Here is a 26,742-nt window from a genome sequence, read left to right as displayed (position 1 = left end):
TATCTTCTATATTTAAATACTGCAGTGTCCATTTTACTACTCACTCTTGAGTGCTTTTTCTCATAAAAAAGGCAAATATAGGAATGTTATTCCCAAGAATATAGATAAGACTTTCTCTGAATACACAGAATCGTGTTATAGAAATGCTACATCTAATTTCTCTGTAGAAATGAGAACCATTGTCATGCTTAAAGTAGAATTTGACTTTACTCTTTGGCAAAATAATTGGAGCAAGTTGAATTGAAGTTGTTCCCTTTTTAGATTTGAAATGGGTATTAAATCTAACAAAGATATGTTGATATGGTCCAGATCTGTATTTCTTTGCATGGGTTTTATAATGAGCAAACATCTAAATTCCTGGCTCTTGACTCATGCTAAAATAGAACTTTTTCCTTTGGTCCCATTGGCGTGATTATCCAATAATAAGTATTGGGATGGATAAACTTTTGAACAGGTGTTCTGGCCAGTATAGGGTTTCAGGATTTTTGTAAATAGCTGAAGTGATCCAGAAATAATAAGATCAATTACTTAAGAGTAAGATCTTAATTTTAATTAAAGACCTGCCAAGTCATGATGATAAATAGTGAAAGTGAACCTTTTTTATGCATATTAATTCTTTTCCACTGTCATCTTTTTTCCACCGTAAGTAGTTTTATTACACTCAAGCCATTACTTAAGTGGATATTGAGAAGGGGAAGGAGGGAAAAATGACAATTCAGTGAATTTGTGACTTGTCAGATAACTTCTGCCAACCTTGTTAATATGTGAATTGTTGCAGAAGAGACCAGAGTGGCAATGAACCATTCTACCAGGGAAAGGCTTATGGTGTCACTGCTTGGATTATACTTCAGCGGGTTTTAGAATTGCTTCTTTGACTATCCTTTTATCTCCCAAATGTATGCGCTGGCCCCACGGGGGCAATTTCCCACCCATACGCTGGCAACTGGCAACATAAGTATGGTAGCTCTAAAGTCAACATTATATTAACGTTTTAAAGGCAGATGTCATTAAGGGCTAATGGCTTGTACAGCAGACAGGACCATGCTACACTTTGAATTCTATTGGGACGTTTAAGGTAATCTTCCCTTCTGGTGGCTGTGCTTGTAGCTTTTGGTAGAATTCAGGTGACGAAACAGGGATATATGCATACATCAGTGCTGGGATATAGAGCAGTAGTATCTCTTTCAAGGTCTGGTTAGAAGCACTTACGTGTTTTGATTTTGAGGTGTTTTTAATGATGGGTTTGTAAAATTCAGATTAGATTTCTTTTTTGTTTTTCAGGAAAAATAAAGTATCTTTCTTGTCATCTGTCTTTTTTGAAATATGCCTGATGCATCAGAAGTCTAGAATTAAAGTGCCTTGAATTAGCATAGTGTGAATTAACTGGTTGCACTTGCAGCCTGTCCAGTAAACTATAGTAAAATGATGGAAGTTCAGGTAGGTGAAACGGGTTGTTCTTTTGTAGCTTATTGTATTGACATTTGTTGGGTTTTTTCCCGTTGCCTTTTATAGAGAGTTTTTCCCTTTAGAATTCAAACTTTAACTCGGTGTATCTTTTCAGTGGGAAATCCCATGTATTCTGCCTGTTTGGCAAGCTCATATGGTTAACTGTTGGAGACTGTGTAGTGGTGGCAGAAAACATTTAGCTAATATTAAAGAATTCTGAAACTTCTTTGCAGAGCGTAGCTTCGCTTGTTTAGCTTATGGGGTGAGTGCACATCTTTGCACAAACTAGAATTGCCAGGTTTTTTCAAATGCTTCTTCTGACTGCTTGTCCTGAATGGCAAAAAGGCAACACAATGTAATTAAAGTCCAGTTACGCTCTGGTAGATTTATGTTCCTGGTATTAACAAAGTATTCACAAGTCTTTAAGCAAAGGATTTTTATTGGAAATGACTGAGTCTATAAAATACAACCCAGACTCTTTTGGTCCATCTGCTCTGCTGAATTTATAATGGAACCTTGTAGCAGGTGTGATTGTCCCATAGCATTTAAGTACTGCATGCCTCATTGCATTCCAGTAATAGTCTCACAGGACAAAAGCATTAGATCTCTTATCCCATTTCACTGTTAATTGCCTCTTCACCCTTTGTGTTCAAAGATGGATACAGTTTTACCAACTTTCTATGAGAGTAGGTGTGGGACCTTTTGTAGCTGTTGAAAAACATGGACACACCTGACTTGTTTGCACCTGGTGCCTACCACCTTTTTTTCTTTTGGTAGACCCTGGCTGTTGGAACTGCATGGATATCTATCAGAAACCAAACACTTTCAGTTGTATTCACTGTCCCAGTCCAACAAAGGAACTAAACACTTGGAAATTTAAGTGTTGAGCAGTGTTGAGAAGTTTACTAGGCACGTGAGAAGTTGTGTTTGTGAGTGTTCCTTAAACATCCTCGTGCAAGGGCCCAAATCTTCAAAAGGAGTAGCTTTTAATTTTGTTCTTCTAGTGGGAGAACAGTCAGGTATTTGCATATATAAGTAAATGCAGAACTAGTGCCTGAGGCTATAGTTTCACAAGCAGCTGGGCAGACTAATGGCTTGTTGCTACTAAGAGGAAGATGTTTTCTCAGTCTTGTTCCTCCTGGTTTTGTAGTCTTCAGTAAATTTTGAATTTCAGGTCCTTGCATTAATTGCTCTTGTTTCTGGCTCAGACTTAGCCTACTGAACAATCTCGTGCATTGGTAGACTGAAATCTGAGTGTTAGCAATGCTATTTTTTCAAATTATTTGGGAACCTGAGTTATGCCCCTGCTTTGGGAAATAGCAGCTTATGTGCCGAAACATGTAAGGGCTGTATCCTTGCCATCAACCTTCTGCTGGAGCATTTTTGCAAACAGGATTGCACTGTGTTAAAGACCTTGGTGTTAACCTCAAAATAAGCTGTTGTTAATACTCACTAATATGAAACTGGCAGGCGTGAATGGAGTTGACTGGTGTTTTTTCCCCCAGACTTAAGTACTCCAATTCCTGAATGCACTCTTACATGTTACCTGCATCAGCCTCAAGTATGGAGGTCAGTTTATGATTATGAAAAAACTTTTTTGACAGCAACTTCCAAAGCAAGTATTGACAGAAGCATTTATCTGTGGGACTTTCCCAGCATATCACTGGCTGCTTTTGAAAACAGAACATGATGTAAAAGTTTTCTTGCATGATCAATGGGAGAATGTGTTCTTGTGGCTTTTAGCTGCAGCCCTAGTATCTTGCTTAACTGACTCATTGCTTTTCTATTATGTTCACTTTTCCTGTGTAATGCATGACCTAAATTTCATACCTAAGTAGGTATAGAGATCAGTATTTGATTCACTTGGCTCCTATATCATTGTTTCCTTAAACTATAAGTCATGTTACACTTTAGGTAGTAAGCTATGTTGATTTTTAGTATTGACTCCACTTCAAACTAAGTCAGCAAATACTTTGCTATTAAACCATGCATTTTCTGTGTTCTATTTAGTAATTTTTAAAAGGAACATGTAATTGCTGTCTTGGTAAAATTCTTACCACATTAAGTTTGACTTCTATCAATCCTGTTATTTTTATGAAAGACTTTGCTATAAATGTTACGCGTTGTCCCTGGGGAGCAAAGCTAACAGTTACTGAATCTGGCTTCACAGTTTTACTGTTTTCCATATTGACTTCCACTCTCTTGGATAGTGGCAGAGCCACTTCAGGTAGCAGTGGATGAATGAGAAACATCACCTGTTGAAGTAACTACTCTTGGTGATTTTGTTGTGTGTGGGTTTTTTTATTTTATTTTTTTCCCCCTTGTGTGCTTTTTGATGGATCAAGGGTTTTAGAGAACTTTCTAGAACTTTTTTTGCTGTCTCAAGATGATCTGTGGCCATTAGTACATCTCTGATGCTGAGAAGAAAATCACTGCACTGTGCTGAAAAAAAGTTACTATTTGCTGGCAGGTGAAAAGGGAAAAATGTGATAATGGCTAAAATTCTAGCAATAACTTCTGATACCTTTGACATGTTTGTCCTCCACCCCTAAGTCAAAGCAATTGTTTCTCTTCAAGGTTAACTCCTGGGGGTGGAAGGCTTCAGGGTGGCATTCTGTGACCCTCATGTGTTTGGGAAAGATGTGCTTTTCAGTAGCTGATACCAGTTTTGATACTGTCTTTGTTGACATGGAGAATCTTGTTTAGTATCTTTACTGATGATCTGGATGAGGGGGTTGAGTGCTCCCTCAATAAGGTTGCAGATGGCACCAAGTTGGGCGGGAGTGTTGATCTGCTGGAGGGCAGGAGGGCTCTGCAGAGGGAACTGGACAGGCTGGATCGATGGGCCGAGGTCAACTGTATGAGGTTTAATAAGGCCAAGTGCTGGCTCCTGCACTTGGGTCACAACAACCCCATGCAACGCTACAGCCTTGGAGAGGAGTGACTGGAGAGCTGCCTGGCGGAAAAGGACCTGGGGTTGCTGGTTGCCGGCCAGCTGAACGTGAGCCAGCAGTGTGCCCAGGTGGCCAAGGCAGCCAACAGCATCCTGGCATGTATCAGAAATAGTGTGGCCAGCAAAAATAGGGAAGTGATTGTGCCTCTGTCCTCAGCACTGGTGAAGCCGCATCTCGAATCCTGTGTTCAGTTTTGGGCCCCTCACTACAAGAAGGACGTTGAGGTGCTGGAGCATGTCCAGAGAAGGACAACGAAGCTGATGAGGGGTCTGGAGCACAAGTCTTACAAGGAGCAGCTGAGGGAACTGGGGGTGTTCAGGCTGGGGAAGAGGAGGCTGAGGGGAGCCCTCATCGCTCTCTACAGCTCCCCGAAAGGGGGTTATGGTGAGGTGGGTGTTGGTCTCTTCTCCCAAGTAACCAGCGACAGGACGAGAGGAAATGGCCTCACGTTGCGCCAGGGGAGGTTTAGATTGGATATTAGGAAAAATTTCTTCACCAAGAGAGTGGTCAAGCATTGGAACAGGCTGCCCAGGGAGGTGGTGGAGTCACCATCACTGGAAGTGTTCAAAAAACATGTAGATGTGGCACTTTGGGACATGGTTTAGTGGGCATGGTGGTGTTGGGTTGATGGTTGGACTTGATGATCTTAGAGGTCTTTTCCAACCTTAATGATTCTTTGAATGAGGCACAGAAGAATTCAGGTTGAGCTTCAGTTAGTCATTCGGTAGTGATGAATATTATTTGTTACTTTCAGTTATGGCTACTACTTTAACTTGAAATTCAAGAGACCAAGCTAGGTTTTAATCTGGAAAATCAGAAGTTCATCTGTGAGCCATATGCTTTGCTATGGAATGATTAGATGTGACGTCAGAGTTGAGTAAAAATAGTTTAAGAATCTCTTCTGCATCCATTTGAGTGGTGCATCTTCTAGAGTAATTGAATAAGCCTACAGGCCACTCTGATGTTGAAACAATTTATGAATAATTAATGAAACTATGGATAGGTGCATCAGAGGGCTCTCCTTCCTGGCCCTCTGGAAAATGCTGTGCTAAGGGTAAGATTAGGCATAGTGAAGAATATTTCTATTGCTTTAACTCTCTGGGGTTGTATTTTATTAGTCTTTGTGGATTGTTTCTGCTGATGTTCTCAAATCATTTCAGTTTAAAAATCCAAAGTTTTCTGTTCAGATGTCTGATGCTGTACCTTCTTAGTCCTTGAATGATTCATGAATTTTTCTGCATTTATAAAATGTCACTCCTGTGGTTTGTTATGATATATTGCCTGAACATTTCTGGTTTCTGTGATGCCAGCTTATCCACCTTTACTGTGGACTGTTTCTGTTTTTAGAAAACAATCCTTTAACAGTTCTTGAACAGCAGATGCTTAGCCTTTAATGGCATCCTGCCTTTCTTCAGCAATGTTACAGATCCTAAAAGGTCCAAAGTAATTTGCTTACCACTTCTCAGAATCTTTATCTCACTGGACTGCCTTGTTCTTTATTCAGAATCTAGTGACTACTTCTTAGTAGTTGTTGTGCTGAGCCCAAACTAGGGATTATAGTAATGTTCAGATATGGCGAACATTCCTCCCAGAATTTATCTGACACTGAGTTTCTGCAGTTGAATTTGGACAAGTCCTTCCTGGGCATCTACTGTTAACCTTTTGCCAGTGTTTTTCCCAACCCTTCCACAACAGTTCATAGCTGATGGGTTATTGTGCCTCTGTTTTGCTTGGCCTCAAATTTTTCTTAAAAAATAAAAGGCTGTTACTATTTTGGAAATAAAACTTTGATTTGCACAACATTTTTCATTATTTTACTTTTCCTAAACAAATCCAAACCTTTGCAGAATTGGTATGTTTAAGTCAGTGGAAAAAATTATTTAAAATTTGGAATGAAAGCTTTAAGCAGTCAGATTCACTGGTTATAACACCATAGCTCACTAACTGCTCCATTTGGAACTAATCAGAGCTTTGTGATTTTTCTAGGCCAATATGAAACTGCTTTGCTTTGATGTGCGGCTGAATCAGATAGTATATGAGCTCAGTCAGTTAAGACATATGGACTAAATTAATCTTTACCAAGTCTATAAAAATTAAATCTTTATGGAAAGAGTTGGAGGTTATGTATAAACAAAATGCAAACTTTCAACTGCACGCGATGCTTATTGTAATGATAGTGGAGAGAAGGTAATACAGAGGAGAGGACAACTGCTTGTTTAGAGATTTTTTCCAAAACCATGTTCTTACTCAGTTTCAGGTACTGTAAGTTTTTATATTTGCTGATTGTTCTGAATATTTGGAACCAGGTTGTTGAGGATAACACAGTCCTGACTGAGTCGAGTATTCTAGCTTGCTGTGTTACTTGATTGCTCTTCTGAAATCTCCCATTGCCAGGAGGATGGTGGTGTCATTGCTCAGTCCGCTGGAACTTCCTCTCAGCAGCAGTCCACTGGAGTGAGAGTTTAATGAGCTTCAGGAGAAAGACGGTGTGAGATAAGCTTTGGTAGAGACTGACTTCGGCAAGGAGATTTAAACTGTTACCCACCCTCCCCCCAAGGTTAAAGTTTAATGGCTAGTCTTTTTGATGTGAAAGCTCGATACTAAGTTTTTGTTATTGGTGGAAAGCTGGGCTTAAGCAGCATACAAGTAAACTTTATTTTTTGATCAAAAAATAGACTAACAGTGCTGAAAAGGAAAGTGGGTACCTGTAATCCTGGTTTCTTCTGACACTCATCTGTCTTTCTGGATTGATTTCTTTGTACGTACAAGCTTTTTTCATAGATGTCAAGTATACCCAGTCTTTCACTTCTACTGCCTTAAACTACGTATAAATCTATAAAGGTCAGTGTTCAAATGGAGCTTGCAATAGGTAACTGTGTAGAGTAGGGATGTGCTATTTTTGACTTGCTTTGTGTATTCTGATTGTTGTTGATATGTAAGACTAATGACATGCCATGGCATGACATACCTTAATGACATAAGGTGAGCAAAGTATTGTTTGAAGCGTAAATTGTCCTAACTCGTGGCACTGTCTCAAGTAAACAGGGTCTGAGTGAGCCATTTTCTTTACAGGGACCTCTAGTCACTGGTTTTTGTTACCATGAAAAAAAGGATGGCTTCTTTTCTGTTATGTCGAGATTCACATTTTCTCCTGTGACTTGTGAAAGGCTAAAATCCACGTTAAATTCTAATTACAGCTCTCCATACCAGGATTTCACCTTGATTCAAAATGCAGCAATTGAAATTCAAGTAATGCATTAGTTAGTATGAGTGCTTTTGTTAGTCTTAACTACCCCTTTAAAGCATGTTTTAAGATACTTAAAGCCTTGTGTTCAGTACTGCTGATGTAACTGTCCATCCACTTCTGCTTCTCATTACCTAGAAAACAAGAGTAATTGCCTTGCTTATGAGGCAGGCGTTGAATGTTATACTACAACTAATAGATCGTTTTTATGTGTTGCTGTGTGATTGTGAATGCTCTTGTAGACAGCAGCTGAAGTGGGCAGTGTTCAATTCTGTTTTTTTCTAGTGACTTAAGTTTGTTTCTGTAGCTTTAAGTAATGGTGAAAATACATTCTCTTATTCTAAGGGCAGTTTAGAAGGTATATATTAGGTCATGAAGTCTGTTTCGATGATGCAACCTTCTGCTTGGGCATTTCTAGTGTGCAAATTTTCATTGAAATATGATCATGATAGCAGGCTTTTAAATGGCAAAGACAAGAAAATTAGTTTTTGCTAAATTGGCATTCATTCCTTGTAATCTCTGTGGAAATACTTAAATGCCTTGAGTCTGCATCTGTGTAGATAGGTGATACAACATAAAAATTATATTTTCCAAGAGCCCTTTTCCCCTAGTTTTCTTGTTGAAAAGCTAAGAACAGCAGTGTGGAGAGGTCAAGGGTCTTGCAATATCTCTACAATTGACTGCTGTGTGACTATTGTTTAAAAAAGAATTATACTTTAAGTAGCTTTATAGATTAGCCAAGATAATCTAGATTTGTAAATAGCTGCTGACTAAAACAACTTCCCTGGACTGTTACTTGTGGAATACCAGTAGTAACACCCCTTGGTTTTAAAAGAAGCAAATATCTCCTAACTGCCTTCGAAGTAGTTCTGCTTACTCTGGAAGAAGGTATGATGTTTGCACATTCCCTTGGTTTATTTTATACCATTTTTGTGTTTGCTTTCCAGGTCACTCCAAGGTCCGAGACCCCCATCAACAGTGTCAGTAACAGTTTGGAAAATGTACTACATACATCAACACATTCCATTGAGGAGTCATTGCCCAAGAGGCCTTCGGGGAAACACTCCAAAGGTGTGTCCTTTTCCGCATGCGTACTTCCAATGGGGCAACGAATTCATATGTCTTGATGGCAATGAGCGTTATTTGAATTGTGATCAGACTGGAATTTTACTGCTTTGCTTCTGGGTTAGGTTGAGCAAAGGAAGTCATAGAAGGGTTTTTGTAGGAAGTGTTAGTGTATTGGTGAAAAATGGTCAGCAAGAGACAAGTGTGCTTATTCTTTTGTTGGAAATAAGCAAGAAAATTCCTTATGACTTGAAATACCAGCTTAGCTCTCATGAAATTCTCCGAGAGTGAATGTCTCTGACACTCCACCTCTCATCCTTATAGTAGCAGGTTGTTTCTTGGATAAAGCATATAGTGATGAGTGTTGCTTTACTGGGGAGAAAAGGCATTTAAAACAGCAGTTGGGCTCCTTCTTCCACCTTGCTTTTGATTCCTAAGAATGTGTGAGTGAGAAACTGAGGGAAGAGGAGTGAAGATAGGAGAGAGAGCTTGCACTTTTCTCAGCACATGTGTGTACTCTGAATATTGTTACAAAATTACTTATTTTGTAATGCTATATTGCATGCTGACCTGGCTAAAAACTGGGCTTAGGAAATTTGAGTTAAGTACGCATTCCTTTTCCACACTCCAGGCTATGATTACAAATAATAAAATGTCTAGATTAAAATGTAACTAACAGTATTTTTGTTTAATGCATACAACAAGCACTGTTAAATGAAGAAAGTCTTTGAACTGTCAGCTGGTATTTGTGTAGAACAGCTTTTGGGAGCTCTTTGTGGTATTAATAAGAGCAGCTCTGTATGATAGAACTAATGCAGGGGAAATATACTATCACGTTAGCAGCACTAGTATATTTGCCTTCAGACGTCATTAAGAATATTGTCATTGACCATATAAATGATTTTTTTAATTTGGAATTGGTCTTCACAGTTGTTTCCTTCTCTGCCACTGGCTTGCTGCACAACCTTGCAAATATAGTTTAATGCCATGTAAATGGTGATCAAGAATTTCAAAGCACATCTTCACCGAGAGGAACTGATACAGATTGGAAAGGATTAAATGTCCCAAGGAAATGTTCTTAGCTTGCCTCCACCAGACCTCCTTTTCTGTGACATACTCAACTATAGTCCCAGTAGCTGTAAGTAGCAATAATTTTTTACAGCAGAATAGTGCTGTAAGTAGCTATTTCTCCAGCTGTAAAAGCTATCAGTGTAGAAGAAAATGCAACACTAAGCAGAAGCATGGCTAGGTTTGTGGCTTTCATTTGATTAAAAACAGGACAGGGTTCAACACTGTTTTCATTTCTACTCAGTGATTGCTATTCCAGTGCCATATATGCCAAGATTAGTCATGGTACACTGTGAAAATTAATTAGGTTTTCCTCTGATCTGTTTTTCTCTAGAATACCTGCTTAGTTTTCAGAGAATGTAGCGTTTTAATTTATAGATTGCCTTAGTGATAGTTCATAAAAGGAGCTGTGGAACACATACGGTTTTCTTACTGATATTCTGCTTTCTGATTCACCAGCAGCAAAGATTGTATTGAGTTCTCCTTGATATATGATGATCTGTCTGGTAGGGAGTTCTGCCTCAAGGTTGTTATTTGCAAGCCTGGAGCCACCATTGCTCGCCTAGAGATTTCTGATTCTCCTAGCAAACAGACACATCTCTTAACTTAGCAGGACCTGCCAACTTTTTAACCTAGAGCACATGAAATTCAGTCATGAGAGTATGGGATGGACAGGTTGCTTGACTAGTTTTGTAATTCTTGTGTTGATTTTTTTTTTTGTGAGTCTTGTTTCAGACAGCTTGAGAGGACAGGATTTCTTTTCCCTTGTGGTCTGAAATAGTGAGCTGCCTAAGTTTGTCATTGCTTTCTTGGCAAAGTACTGGGAGCTGGAAGTGTCTCAGTTAAAAAGACTGTAGCTGAAACAGAAGAAAAATGAGAAAGCTCACAAAAGGTGCAGTATCCATTGTGCTTAGTTGGATTAGAGACACTTTGTATTAATCCAGTGAATGGTTTTAATCCTGATTTGCAGAAATGTCAGTAATATAATATACTCTGTGTATAGTTGAACAGTGAATAGGTTTGTAGCAGGCTTGGACCTGAAAGCTATCAGTGGCTGTATTTTCCCTAGTCCACACTTTGAAACTAGCTTTTAGTATAAAATATTTGAAGTTTCTATGTGGGAGAGAAACAAGAAGAGTGGAGTGTATTGCTGAGTACTCTTTAACAAACTGTGGTGAAGTCTGTACGCGCTTGTGTTTGCATTAAGTGGTTAGCTGGAAACATTCATACATGCTTCATGTAGAGACTTGTTCAAATACATAACTTCTGAATAATTTCACCATCCTGTCTGCACAGAATATTGCTGCCTTGGGAAAGGAATTTATAAAACGAGTGTCAGTCTGAGAAGTCCATAAACCCTTCCTTTTATCTCAGAGGCCCAGCTAACTGTGGGAACACTGTCACGCATTGGGGTACTGGATCCATGCTGTAATGCCCAGGTTGTTGGGAATAGTGACCAGTTGGGGGCAATCATATGGTTATTTAGCAAAATTCACAAATTTTTCTACTTCATTCTTAGTTAAAGCCCTTTTCCCTTCTGCATGTCTCAGTGCTAAAGCAGGGTAAATGAGATGGACGTTACTGTAAAGTAAAAGCAATGACACTAGGAAGATCCTGTACCTGCTGACATGAGCATGTCAGATATCTGTGCTTTATCTGGACTTTTCTTTTGTAAGATGTAGTTCAAAAATTTGGCCAGTGCAAGTTCAGAAAAATTACAGATGGCTATTGACATAGAAGGATGTGGACCTCCTCTGAAGTCTAATAGCTGTAACATGCAGTATAAATTGTGCTTTTTACTAATTTATTTTGATTGGTGATTTAGGATTGTTCAAACCTGTTTTCACAGATGTTACTTTAACTGGAGGTAACTTTGGGAAGTGGAGACTTCCCCTTTTCTCAGAGACTGGCTATTGTTGTGCTTGTAAGCTCCAGACAAGACTTATTTACAGTTTTTAAAGTATTGACAGATCTTGCTGGTTGAGAACAGAGGCAAACACAGATTCTTGTGTTACATGTAACTGAAATTCCAAAAGGGATGTGTTGCTACATCTTTCTGTCTCTTCCCACTGTTTCTTGAACATAGTCAGGTTTTAACTATGGCTTTAACACTGATCCGAACAAAACAATCAAATTCAAATGAAGGTTGGGCATTTTTTGCATACTGTGTGAGTTGAGTGCCACACTGTCTTCCTTGTGTTGCCCTAGGCTTTTTTCTGCAACACTGCAAGAATTGAACCAGTGCAAATACAGCTGCAGAAGATCTCAGTGTCAGAAATGCTGATTCCAGTTTCAAAGATGACATTTCATGCTTGCAGATGCCTGCGTGATAGGGACATCCTTTAGCAACAGTGCAGCTGTGTAGTGATGGTTCCTTCTACAGGCAGGTTTGTGTTTCCCAGCACAATGCCAACAAACTCAGCAAACTTACTTGGGGGATTCTAATAAAGGCACTGAGGCTGGTTGTCTTAAATTTACATTTTCTGGGGAGCCACCTCAGAACCTTTTGCCAGGAGCAAGTGACCCAGGCGGTTAAAGAAGGTCACTGGTTAAAAACAGTATATTCACTGACAGCTTTTGTTTTGCAGGCAGTCCTATGCTTGTAGCTAAAGGAAATGCGGTTATTATGCCAAAGACCAGAAGGAGCTATCTGACCTACAGGAAGTCCCATTCACAGGGCTGATTTGTAACAAGCTTGTGGATGTAGAGTTGTTCTGACCTTGTGTGGCAATTCCCAAAAGAAAGTAGTTAGTGTTATCAAAGCTGAATGAAAAATTCAGCTTATTTTGTTTTTTTTTTTTTAAAAAAGCGATAGGAATTTCCCATACACCAGAGATGTTATTAATTATGCTTACTGCAAGGTTCCAAGCAGAATGATTTGCCATTAGGTGGATAGCGCTGTAGGCAAGTACTACTCTGTGCATGTGACATATTTTAGCAATGTATTAAACATGGTCAGTGACCACAGCATACTTTCCAAAAGCACAGTGGAATAAAGTACATTAGACCAGATGTTGAAGTGCAGAACAAAAGAATCTTTATAATAAAGGCAATGTAAGTTGCAAAACATTACAATATGAAGACTGTGCAGTCTTCATACTGTAATTTCTCATAATACTGAGTAAAATTTTGATTTGTCACAGCCTTTTTTTTAAATTTTCTGCAGTGGAAGTTCTGTGTTGGTATTTATAAGATGTTCATTACTGCTATGAGGCTTTGCAGGTGGTATTTACCACTTTTTTCTTCCATAAAGTAGTCTGGAAGATGGTTTCCTCAACTGGACAAGTCTCATTTTCTGTGAAGTGACAAAAATTCCCCTATTCTTGTGTTTCCTGTATATTTATCTCGTCTTTCCGCTGTTGCCACACAAAACCTCAAAATTGTCTCCAAGCCAGTCTGATTTCAAATGAAGCAACTGTTGAAATATGATCCTTATATAGTGAAGCTGAATCACAATTCTTGCAACACATGCATCTAATGATAGACACAGACTGCTTTCTGTGGACAGCGAGGAGTAGAGCTTTTAAATGTAAAATGGGTGCAGTAGGCTTTATTCTACAATCTGTACTCCATTTAGTACACCTGCTGAGCACAGTAAAACTTCTCGCTTAATTGAAAGTATGCCATTAGTCCACATCTGGGGTCCTGCAAAGCCTCAACAGTGTCCCCAGCTTGAATAAATACATAGAATAGCACTTGACTTACTGAACAAAAGGACATGAGGAAAAACAAACTTGAGAGAAAATGTACCTCCATAATATATGGATTAATATTGGGATGTGGTTTTATTTGCAGTAATCTTGTTGACCTCAGGTAGGATATGAGTTGCAGGTAGTTTAAGCTGATTATGTGCAGCAAGCTTTGGTATCTAGATTGTTTCATTACAGTAGTCAGCAGAAACATGTGGTGTAAGCTATCCAGAATTTTCGGCCACTATTTTTGCTACCCAGTTTGTTTTCCTTGGCAAAATGTATTTGTATGGTCTTGTACCTCTTTGTCTCCCACTTCTTGACTCATCCTTTTTCCCCAGCAAACTAGACTGCAGGAGCTCTCTTAGTTAACGGCAATCAACAGTCTTTTCCTCCTGAAGTGTTTGACACCAGTTTTTCAGCCTATCGAAGGCAGGGAGGAAATACGGGGCGGGGGGGGAAAGCTCTGAAATCCTTTTGGTTCAGAGGATCCAGACTTCATAGTACCTTGTTCTGCATCATTTGTATAGTTGCATTATCCTATTTTTAAGTAAATACATCATCTCCAACAATATTGGGTCAAGTACTGTTAGGGTAGGGCTTAAAGAAATATTTAGGCTATGATAATCCTTCAGGAAAAATCTTCCTCTATCAACTGTGTATAATTTTTCAGCTGTTTGTATATGTCTTTGTTCATTGCATCTCTAAAATAGAACTCTGCTTCTAAACTTCAGCAATGTAGGTTGTTAGATCACACACAAACCATAGCATTCCTGACTTACTGTCTGTAATATACTAGTTGTTTTATCAGTATCAAATATTGAGTTAATTCTAGTAATCAAATCCAAGGATTAGTGTACTTAAAAAAAAAATGTTTTGATGTTGCATATTTTCCCCTGTGCTAGAAGATCATTGTATATTAAGACATTTCTTGAAGCCCTGTATGTTGCATAAATCGCGCAGCTTGGTCTTCCGTACTTGAAGATGGAGTTCAGTTAAGGTTGGAGGTTTAACTTTGCAGTAAAGACAATACTCATGAGTTTTTAAATTTGATTTAAAAAAAAAATCAAAACCATTGCATTTCACATCAAGTTTTTACTCATTGTGCAGTTGTACTCTGTGCTTATGTAGGCAGGCATAGAAGCCCATTTTATGTCTCCAAAGTCAGAGGCCAGGTTAAGTAGCTCACCCTTGGGCTGCACCAGAGCTGGGAGTAGAGTTCCACACTTCTAGGGCTGCACTTGGACTCTGGCAAATTTATGTTGTTAACTGTTAATAAGTTAACTTTTGTACTCTCTAGAGGTTGGAGTCAGTATTTCTTTGTCATCCTTGTTACCTCCCTTTCCACGTAAGAAGACTTTTCATGGTTTAACCCCAGCTGGCAACTAAGCACCACACAGCCGCTTGCTTATCCCCTGCCCCGGTGGGATGGAGGAGAGAACCGGAAGAGTAAAAGTGAGAAGACTCATGGGTTGAGATAAAGGCAGCTTAACAGGGAAGGCAAAAGCTGTGCGTGCAAGCAAAGCAAAAAAGGAATTAATTCACAATTTCCAATCAGCAGGCAGGTGTTCAGCCATCTCCGGGAAAGCAGGGCTCCATCATGTGTAATGACTTGAAGACAAACACCGTCACTCCCCCTGTTCCTCCTTCTTCCCCCAGGTTTATATGCTGAGCATGTCATGGTATGGAATATCCCTGTGGTCAGTTGGGGTCAGCTGTCCTGGCTGCGTCCTTTCCCAACTTCTTGTGCCCCCCTCAGCCTACTTGCTGGTGGGGTGGTGTGAGAAGCAGAAAAGGCCTTGACTCTGTGTAAGCACTGCTCACCAATAACAAAACCATCTCTATATTATCAACACTATTTTCAGCATGAATCCCAAATACAGCCCCATACTAGCTACTATGAAGAAAATTAACTCTATCCCTGCCAAAACCAGCACATTCTTCATCCCTTTTTCCATACCATTTACATCATGCTCAGGTACCACAACATCCAATACAACCTCGTTAACCACTACCACCCCCTCCCCATCCTTTGATATAATAGAACAGATATCATTCCTGTAGTCTATGGACCACCCCTGTAAAATGTCCACAAATGTCCATTGAATTCACTTAGTCCATGACTTTGGGCTCCATCTGTTATGGTGGTCATTCAGGACAGGAGAGGTTGTTGCATTGAGTTACTGGGCACCAAAGGTGGGTCGGGTCACTGCTACGCTTGCACTGCTTCTTGTAAGGCTTGTCCTCCATTGGTTCAGGTGGTTCCTGCTATAGTAATTCCTATAACATGCAACTCGAATCATGGGTTACAAGAATTTAAAGGTATTTCCGTTACAGTCTCCACCCTTGGTCCCCTTGGGCCAGCTTATAGGGTTTAACATTGCAATGAACTCCTCGCCTTGCTCCTAGCCTGGCTAGCAACAAGGGGTTCCTGCTATAGTAATTCCCATAACATGCAACTCAAATCCTAGGTTACAAAAATTTAAAGGTATTTCTGTTACAATCTCTATCCCTGGCCCCTTTGGTCCAGACCATCAGATTTAAAATGGCAATGAACAAGATGACAATGACAAGAACAAGAATGAACAAGAAATGACAATGAACAATAACAAGAGGAAGACCTCTTGTCCCTGCCCCAGCCTGGACTTATCCACAGACTGCAGTCCCTAAGGAGTGTACCTGCTCCAAGTGGAGTCTTACCTATGAGCCACAGCCTTTTCAGAAGTAAACCTGCTCCAACATGGCCTTACCTGTGGCTGTAGTCTCTCCAGGGATGTTATCGCCATTATCCATGGCCACATGCTTTGAGGGGCTCCAGCATGACCTCACGATGCTTGAAGGTGTACCTGCTGACACGTGGACTTACCCACAGCCACAGATGCTTTGAGGTGTACCTTCTCCAGTGTGGACTTAACTTTGGGCCACAGTCCCTTCACAGATATACCTGCTTGTGGCACCATGGCCCCAGCTGCTTCGAGATGTACCTCCTGTGGTGCGGACTTATTCATGGCCACAGACACTTCGGGCTGTCCTGCTCCCACATCGACTGGAGTTCCAGCCTGTCCAGTACAGCAGCAGAGAAGCGGCAGTGATGCCCTGGCCATCCGCCAGCCCAGGCGCGTGGCCATTGCTGTTATCAAAATGTTCCCAGACGCGGCAGAGTAAGATGATAAGCAGCACGGCAAGCAGCGAAAGCAAAAAGCAGCCACTAATGAGCACTAGACTCTAATATACAGTAAGGAAAGCTAACCTAAGGCAAGCACAGGAGCCTGCCAATTAATAGCTAAACAGCAGTAACAGCTATAAATTCCATCTAGCACATTCCAGCCAAATCTGTTGTTATCTCAAACCCTTTGAGCCCCACGTTGGGCACCAAAAAAGGACTGTTGTGACTTAACCCTGGCCAGCAGCTAAGCGCCACACAGCTTGAATGGGCATCCTACAGAAGTAAATGGGTGTGCAGGAGAGGCAGGTGTCTTGCAATGGTAACTGGGGAAAGAAGGTAGCTAGTTATGGGTGTATGTTTAGGGAATATGTGGAAGATTTGGAAAAATTTAAGGTAGACATGGTAGATACAGAAGGTAGTTTTGTTGTAGGTCTGTCACAGGAGATATGGGGCTGGAGTCTGCAGAAGAGAGGAGACATACAGCACAGGTCCATGGGGGGAAAAAAGGCTTAGTTTTCCTCCTTACTGATTCATCTTGCTTTCATTTATTCTTATGCTATATAAAAGCTTGTTCTGAATTCGTGTACTGGGCAATATAATTTTCTTATTAAACATTAGAAAATGACCAGCTTTCTGTTAAAGTAAGGTTTGACAATTAAACACTTGATTTTGAGCATTCTGAAGCCTGTTCAGTTTGGCTTTAGTGGGAGTTGGATGATACTTGTGTTTATAATGAATTAGAATCAAGATATTCTGAAAAATAAAAATTCTAAGAATAGTGCGCTGGTAAATTCAGCCAAACTCCAAACAAGGAGTTTACCTCGCTGTAATGCATTCCTCAGGCAGATTCCTGATCTTAGATAATGACAGTGTAGTTGTCAATGTCAAATGTGAGACGATAAACTCATATTTAATACTATTTGCTTTTTTCCATGGCTCTTCAGAAGCACAAGATGCAACACTTGGGCATGTGCATTCTTACAAGGACTCTCTTGTATTGCCAGTTCATGCCTATGAAGTCCTGGAAGTGCTTGCTATGGCACATTAGTTGTTAACACAGATTAAATTAATACCTATTACCTCAACAGCTATGGAAGCAATAGCATGACCTTCCACCAGTAATGGAAACAACATAAGCAACTTGAGCTTTTAATTAAAATTGTATTAAATGAGCAAACCGAGTTTTTCTCAAATCTTTAGGTAATGGCTTAATGCAGCGCATCTTCTGAAAAAAATGTAGCAGAGGCAGAATAAAATGAGCTGTGAAAACTTTACCTGGCGTACAACTTGATGGAACTAATGCTTAAAGCTGCATTTATAATAAAAATCCTTTATAAAGGCAGGGGCTGGGGGGAGAGGAAATTTGAAATGTAAAAACTTATAGAAGGGTAGAAAACGTATCATGCAGGACTTAAGAAAAAATGAAGTAAACATTAACTGCTGATTCTTGTATCTTGGTAATTACTGCTGCAACCTGATGGCAAATAGCTCACTAAGACTGGACATTTCTGTGTCTGCTGCTTGAGGGATGCGTGAAATGTTCAGAAATGCTCAGCTGTTCATTGCATCTCTTTAGAATTTAACACCCTTTAACATCTGAAAATGTCTGTTTTGAAATAACCCCTTTCAGTCCCATGTTAAACAGAGGGATACAAGAAATTAAAATAAATGGCATGCTTATCCTATCTAGGCTTACATTTTGCCTCAACTAAATTGGACAAAAAAAAAATCACTTTAAAGAAGAAAATAGGAGTGATTCACATGTATTCCTAGAAAACCATAATGTCCTTGGCCATTTTTTTTACATGCTGTCACAAGTGTACTAATGACTAAACGGCAATTTTCTTGTGTATGGCATGCTTAGGAAGCTTTTATAGCTGGCTAGTTGTTAGCTGGTAGATGTTCTTTCCCTTCTCTTAATCAGTTTATTGTTAATTCCCCCATTTGCCAAAGCACGTATTTTGTTTTCCTATTCCTTTACATCTAGTTGAAGTATTTTCTCCAAAAGGTGGCTCCCTGAGTGTAATAGGCTTCAAGTACAGTAATTGTATCAATAGGTAAGTAGAGTTTTTACAGGTAGTTGCATATACAAGTTAGAAATGTTGTCAACCCACAAGATTTTTGGGTCCAGATCTGAAAATTTATGAGAACTTCAAGTAAATCTTGGGTTTCTTGCTTGACTTTTGATGTCAGCATTAGGATTCTCACACTGGGGCCTTTCTCTGCAGATAGGGGAGGGTGGTAATTTTAGAAAGAATCAGATTATCGTAGGGAAAAGATACCAGACATTGTAGGACTTGAGATAATATTAGAGAAATAGGTGATATTGGGAATTGGAAACAATAAATTCTGGTTGCGAGTAGGGCAGTAAATCACAGGAGGAGATGCATTATCTGTAGAACTGAGCACTGACATGACTCATTGGTCTGGTTTGAAAACGAGGAGGTGTGTGGAGAGGAAGGATGAGAACATGTCACAAAAAAGTTGTTTACTTTGCCAGCAGTTTTCTTTGCTTCCCCTACTACTACAGCAAATATTTCTTTACTCTACTTCCCTTCTTTCTAATCTGGAAGTGACCTTGTTTAGTAAATGACAACACTTTATTTCCATGGAAGCGATCATGATTTCTCACATTCAGTATCTGGCACAAGGGAACAGATGGACTGCATAGAAGAAACAACGAATGTAATAATACGCTAGTGAGAGAGACCTTTTGCAAATGGTACCTCATGAGTCTAACTGCAGGATGTGTGTGGTTAGAGGGGAGGAAATTGGTCGTGTTTTTTTTGAACAGTGTTCTCCTGCACTTTGACTACCAGCTGATGCCAGCCTTGATTCACAGGTCAGAAGACTGGGTGATTTTTTTTTTTTTTTTTTTGACTGCAGATTCAAGCTCAGAAAGAGTTGGTGCCTCGTGTCCTTCAAGGATAGAAGAGCTACCAAGTCTTGTGTTCTAGATATGGCCTTGCTTGTCATTTACTGTAGAATCTTGTTTATGTATCCATTAAGTTAGGGTAGATCTTGCCTCATATCAGGGCTGACTTAATATTTCTATAACTCTCTGAGAAACAGCTCAGCTTTCTGTCAAAATGGTTGGGATTTTCTAATTGGTGGTCAGAAGGGCTCTTTGGACACACTTTGTAGAGAGAAGCAACTTCCTCCCCTTTGTTTTGCTTAAATAGTTAAATGTTAAATGTTCCTTTCTTAATTAAATGTGTCTTCACTGACTTATATCTCCTTTTGCTAATAACCAAATGAGAAAATGGTGCTATTAATATTGGGTTCATTATCAACAGAATCAAAAGGAATTAAAAATAAAGCTGAGAACAATCAAAGCAGTGAAATGCTGTGTATTCGTTCTATTTTATTGGAGCTGTTTAAGGAAAGTTGGATTCTTCTGTTTTAATGCAGGCTTTATGTGGCTTTCATAAACTACATCTGTTGAAAGATGTCAGAGCACAGCCAGATATTGAGACCTGGATTAGAAGATTTTGACAGCTGTATGGGTAATGAACAACTCTACATGCCTTCATGGGTTGATGCTAAGAAGTAAATTGAGAATAAAATCTCATTTTGGGATTGCAGGTAGTGGAAATTGAGAGAACTTTAAAGGGTCATACTGTCTCAAACCTGCATGTAGCCACATATCTTGTACTTTCCTTACATGTTTGATGCTACTGCATTCAGATGCATTTCTGGAATTGAGGAGTTGTGGCTCTGGTCCATACAGTATATCTGTTACTGTGCCTCAGTCAAGGAGAGGAGGAGACAAATGGTCAGCTTTGGCTTTGTTGAGATGCTTTGTCAGATTTCATTTCTAATTTCATTTTCTCTTGCTCTTCTATGCTAGAAGGTCGTAGGCTGTAGTTATGCAAAACAATGGTTTTGATTAAAGTAAATTTTATTTCTCAGGTGCAAGAAATGCTAAGCTAAAAGGTTAATGTTTCATTTGCTTTCTGACTTGTTCTTTTATCTCCCTGGAAAAAAAGCAGTGGACTTGCTGCATTACTTCACTGCCTGGAGTGCATGCATTTCATCAGTGTATGGTGCGGATGCTATTTTTAACAGTAACTCAAAGGGGTAGCCCTGCTAAAATTACATCATTAATACACACAGCTGAAAGGAAATGGCATAAAACACAACAGTGCCTTAGAAGATTATCTCTATTGTGTCTTCTACTTCTGTGGATGAATTATTCAATGTGTATCATTTAAGCAGAGATACAGTTGGACCACCATTCTTGCAAAGCGTTCAGTGTGTTTTCTTGTAAACAATCCTGTGGAAGAGTAAAATAAGGGAATTTTGTCTGCAAAACCAGTAGGTATGAAATAGGTATTAGTGGCTTGGGGAGCTCAAAGTTTGTGTTCCTTCCTGTTCCTGTATATTAAATAGTTCAGGGATTTGCTAAATATCCTAATATTGCAAAAGATGGTGGGGAGCTAGAGCTTAAACCGAAGTGTGTTTTGTTTCATTCTGTACTGTGTACTGAAGAATCTACTGGCAAGTGTGGAGAGTCAAAGCTTCAAGATGTTGAGGTTTTTAGTGGAATGGGGTTTTGTTTGGTTTGTGTTCTTTTTACTTCAGTTCCTGAGCATTCTCGCTGCCTTGGCAAATACTAATACGATATTTGGCCTTCTCTTCCCTTTATATTTCTTTCATAGATATATTACAGAAACAGTTATCTAATAGTTGTACAGTATTTCAAAATAAGCTTAAATGCTGAATTAGAACTTTTTTCGGTCTCTGAATTACTGGTCAAATCTTGTCTGGGGTCCAGAATGAAGGAATAATGATTTATAAAAATGTATAAAAGGGAGCAAGAATATTCAAGCCTGAGACCAGAGACCTGAAAACGTGCAAGGACGTAACTGACAGCAAAAGGAGAACCTCACAGAAGTAGTTCTGTGGAGGGATATTTGTTTCTCACTGAGCTAAGCACTTTGAATGCATTTCTGTCCCTTGGCAAGACTGTATGTACTCAAGGTTTTGCCTATTCTAGATTAGTCCCTTAGTCTGGTGTTTTTACGTAGCATGCTAACAGAATATTTTTTCATTGTTAACAAGGTTTTCACACTACAATTCTTTAGAAAAAAAAATGAAGCTTGTATAAAATTACTTTGTCCTTGCTGCTTGTGTTTGCTTGTTATTGCAGCTTTTAGTCATGAGTTTCAAGATGCTGATACTGTTCTCAGAAATGCAGAAAACAGCACGAGCTTATTTACATGAGCATTCAACTATGTTGGTCTGGAGTAACTGTCTTTCAAGTAAGACTAGCTGCATGTATTCACGTGCCTTGGAGTTTGAAATGCACATTTCTGCTTCACAGTTGGAAAATCTTAACTGCTTTAGGTAGCTGAAGAAATCCTTCGGCTGAGGTTGGAGCAGCCGGCCATCTGATCTCAGCACTCTGGTGTTTTATCACCAGATTGCCCTTCAAGCCAGGGCATGCTGGCTGAGCAGCTGCTGCCTTATAATCTCACTGACAGGGGTCCGTCTATGCCGATATATGGTTACATGCTGCAGCCCACAATCTGTATTTGACTATGCTGTAACCAAAAAAAAAGTTTATATAATGTGTATAATTAATATATATACGTGTCATGTTTAGGTCCTGACTTAGTGACTTTTAAGCTTAAAGTGTTGCTGGGCAAATCCTCATCAGATGCAATTGTGATTGATCACGACTGTAATTGTTTTTATACAGTGGAGACTGGGTCTTTTAAATACAGAGTAACAGCGGATTGTGGTTACCTAAGTGGGACCCAGAAGACTTGAATAAAATCTTATGTGATGAGGAAAAACCAGTGGGTAGTAGGCGACCTTAACTCAGTTCCCATTTTCCTCATCCCACCGAAAAAGGTGGTTTGTTTTTAGTTCAAACGGTACTCGAAGGTGACATCTTGCATCATTTCACTGGTAGGTCTGCTGTGTTGGTGTGAGACTCGATTTGTCCATCTGTATTTAAGACATTGCTCCAAACTTCAAAGCAAATGCTGGCTCAGATTCCCAGCTGTGGTGACTACCTGAACGTTGTCATGTTTTCCCCATCTGGTTTCCTTTCAGGGTGCATCGGCGAGGTTTGTATTCTCTTTCTAAGCTCAGGGTAAGTGTCTGCTCCATGGAGACATACGAACTTCAAAGGCTGCAGCTGAACTGGCTTTGTTTCCTCTGGTGATGTTTGGGGTTTAGTGAAGCCAGGGTTTTCTGGGGTTTGGTACACTTTAGTGTAAAAACTGTGATTAGGGAAGGGGCCAACACTACCAAGAGTGTTTTCCATGGAAAACTGACTTTGCATTTTTAGTTTTGTAGGTTAATATAGCATTCAGATTAGAACTAATCATCTGTCTTGCCTTGGGTTTGTGGGTGTTCAGTCAATTATGTGCCAGAGAAAATCCTTTCTAGGGAAGCATAAGACTTCTGTAGAATGAGCTAACTTTCTCTTAAAAATGAGAAACAAAGCCAATATTTTGTTTAAAAGTGACCAATGAACAGTAAATAAAATAATCACTTGATCAAAGTAGACTAAATATACAACTGCATGTTCCTTACCCAGTAAGTAAAAGTATTTATATAACAAAGTTGAACATCTCTCTTGATTGCAGAGATATTTTTACTAGCATGTACTGCATAATTAGATATGGGCAGCCTGCTTATTTTAATTGCCTATACAAGAATGTGCGTTAGTGGTTACTGAAGCTGCCTTCAAACTGAGCGTTTGGGCTTATGGTCATTTTTGCAGCAGTACTTTTCAAAATGAGCTGCGCATTCCTGCCAGAAGTCTACTCTAGTTAAGTCGGAGAGGGAAGCTGAGTCATTGGGCTGGGTTTCTAAGCAAATTAAGTACACAGCTGCATTCATAACTTACATGTGCTTTTCTCAGTTGTATGAAAACAGTTAATTCGATGCAGTTACATGGAGAATTAGCCAGCTTGGGGAATTAGGCAGTAAATATATTTTACAAATTAAATTCTGAAGTCCTTTAAAAAAAACAAGCAGTCCCCAGCCCCCGAGCAAGAAAATCTGAGCACATGCTTAATCTCAAACAACTGTGACCAATGAATGTCTCTGAATTTGTTGTAGGATACCTTTAAGCCTTCATTGTTGCCAGTGTTTACCTGAAATTGTTCTTGGAAATGGCAAAGTATTTCCATGGTATTAAAAAAAATCGTTAAGGATTCCTTTTTGGATATGTTCTGCCTGACATGATAGAGAGATAAATCTTTGCTTGATTAGAGCTACTTGTTCAAAACTAAATTAAGGAGTATGTTTTACCTGTTGCTCAATTGTCCGTAAGTAATGTCCAACTTCTGCAGCCTTTCTTGGCTCTGTATCATAGCGCTCTTTCTGCCCAGAGCATTATTATATATATTTCAACAGTATACCCTTGGTTAAATATATGTTTCAAGGCACAGCACCTGTTCAGTGACATGTGTTGGTGCTCAGATTTAGTAAGGCAGTGGAGCTGATACATGAATATGTCCAATACGGCAGCTCTTTCTGGATAATTTATTCTGTAAAAGCTCTTTCTGGCATTAGAAAAGAAGAGAGGCAACTTGTAAGGCAGTTGTCTGTTCAGTGGCAATGGCAGGGAGTTCAGCAGTAATGCAAAAGTTAGTACTCTTGGCCTGAAGTATTGGTAAGAAAAACCTTCAAACTAGTGTTTGAAGCTGTGTCTTCGTTTTGAAAGCAGCTGACTGATTCTTCTGGGTTTTACATTTTCCTGTCCAGATGGGAGTCTTCTCCAGCCTTCAGTGCAGACAGCTTTTTGTTGTATTTAAGCTTTTGAATCCAGTGAAGTTGCGAAACCATTCTTTAGGTTGATTGGCTTTTGTGGTTGGCTAAAGTGCTGACAGTATCATTCAGTATTACTCAAAACAATGTATGAATTTAGTTAAAATCTTAGAAGCTAAGATATGCAGACATTTTTACTTTTTGTAATATCCATGTTTTTTAGAGAATCCTAAGAAGGTCACTTAGTTGACAAGTTAAATAAGCCAAACAGGAAATAGCAGGAACTTGAAAACTACTAGTTTGATTGGGAGCAAGCAATACAATCCCAGTATATTACTGCTTCCAGTATGCTGCCAACAGTAAACTAATGTCCTTGATTTAAAAAAAAAAAAGCTGTGTGATTATTTTCTGTGCAATATTGCAGTTCATAGCCTTCAGTCTTGCTTTTAAATTAAAGTAGGATTAACTTGTCACTTAAATGCATGTTGTAAGTATGTGTTGTTTTTGATTGTAAATATTCTCTAAGTAGGAAGAACCCTTTTTTCTTACAAAGAAAAATGACAATTCTAAGAGTGTTTCTTCTGCTAATGTTTCTGCTAACAAAAATTTTTCATTATGTCCTTGAAGCTTTAATTTTCAGTGTCTTCCTGTGTGTATTTGTAGAGGCAACAGCCAGCCAGAAGACTTTCTTGCTAACTAGTAAAACTGTTCTGTTTGGTTATGAGTTTTTTCCTAGCTGTAGCTTCCTTTTTAAGTAGACACCATGGAAAAGCTGCTGTCTGCTCTTCTACTTTTAATCTTGAGAGGTATCAGCAAAAAACTGGACGGTGGACCCTGTTACGAGGCTGAACTCTGTCCTAACAAGTCCAGCATACCTTAAACTTGAGTTCTGTTTTCTTCCTTTATCTCCACAAAACCATCTGTCTTATGAAGAGACGATCATAAACTTAGCATTGACTTTTAAGGAACCATGAACTGTTAATCTTAAGAGAAGTAAAGGCCAAAAAGTGGAAATGCAGGGAGCAGCGAGTGTTACCATGTGCTAAGTGCTAGCCAGTAGTTCTTGGGTCGTGTACTGTGACAGACCCTGCTTCATCAGCTTCGGTCACAGGAATGGGGGAGAAGTAGAGGCCCCGTTTTGTCCTTTGCTAAATTTTCCCTCCTTTGTTTTTCTAAATGAAAGCTGTGATGGTAATTAGTCCTGTCTCCTGTGTTTGTCTTAGGCAGGCAGAATTAGTTCCTGCAGGATACTTGCTTGAAAGAATTTGGCAATCAGAAAATGACTGCTCCATTTGGAGTCTCCAGTGAATGTGTGACTTCTTTTCAAGAGTGTTTCAACGATTTTTGTATTGCTATGGTCATTACTAAGTTTCAAAGATACTGTAAATGTAGTAGTCTTCTCCTTGGAATGGGGTCTTTGATTTCCTGGATGGGTCAGGCTTCATGGGGTATTTTGAAGACACCTGGTGTAGGAAGAATAAGGAAAGATCTTACTGTGCTTTCATACTAACCACAATTTTTTCTGTCCTCTTTTGGAGAGGGGATGTAAATTTTACGTAACTTGTGGTTTCAGTTTAAATGTTCAAAGCTTCATATTTGCATAAAGGTTTTGGGATCCCTTAAGTGTCCCAATTACACCTCTTCACAAGAGGTTTTCTCAATCCATAACCACTGTATTATGTGAAAAGAGGTTAATATCTTAATAAATTACCCTGCTGTGTCTGGAGAGCTCTGAGAATGAGATGTCATTTCTCTTCACTACTAATATAATGAAAGGTCATGCTTACATGACAAATCAATGTAGTAAACTGTAGAGAGAATTCCTTCATCCCTTCCCATATCTGGCTTTTTCTTGAAGTAGTAAAATAAGTGTTTCTTTTTGAAAGTGATCTTCTTTCCTTACCTGTCTTCTCTCACTTTTAAGGAAATGCTTTAAACTGTTCTGGAAGCAATTTTTCCATCTGGTACAGCTATAGATGGACAAACTCGTAGCTGTGTGATGTGTGCTTGTCACTTAAATTTACCTCTGACACTTTTTAATTGTTTGATACAATTGCATTTTAAGAATATGTTATGACATGCCTTTTCATGTTCTTTCACTCCCCAGAAGCACAGTTTCTGTAATTACATGCCAGCAAGCATCTCTTGTTATTCTATTATTTGGACTCTGGCCCATCAATATTTTGATGCAGATTAGATATCTCTTACCTAAAAGGAATAGTTTGTGAGTTAATGTGTCATGAAACAATCCAAGGTGTGCTTTTGCTGGTTGTTGAATAGAGCAAAGTTCAAGTTGAAGGGTTTCAGCGTCATCCTCTTCGTATTTAGTGATTCAGAGCCTATTAGGTCCAAGTTTGAAAGTTCATCTAAGCTTTTTAT

General features: G+C 39.2%; 1 protein-coding gene across 1 annotated transcript in view; it reads left to right on the top strand.

The window, feature by feature from the left end:
* The window catches only part of ZCCHC14 (zinc finger, CCHC domain containing 14), a 52,561-nt gene that overhangs the window by 5,988 nt on the left and 19,831 nt on the right, over positions 1 to 26,742 (top strand). The window contains 1 exon segment of the mRNA XM_010293382.1: positions 8,592 to 8,715. Coding sequence (XP_010291684.1) covers positions 8,592 to 8,715 — 124 coding nt within the window.

Source organism: Phaethon lepturus, unplaced genomic scaffold (genome assembly GCF_000687285.1).
Source record: "Phaethon lepturus isolate BGI_N335 unplaced genomic scaffold, ASM68728v1 scaffold2498, whole genome shotgun sequence".
In the NCBI taxonomy this organism is placed as follows: Eukaryota; Metazoa; Chordata; class Aves; order Phaethontiformes; family Phaethontidae; genus Phaethon; species Phaethon lepturus.
This window is presented reverse-complemented; position numbering and strand designations above follow the sequence as displayed.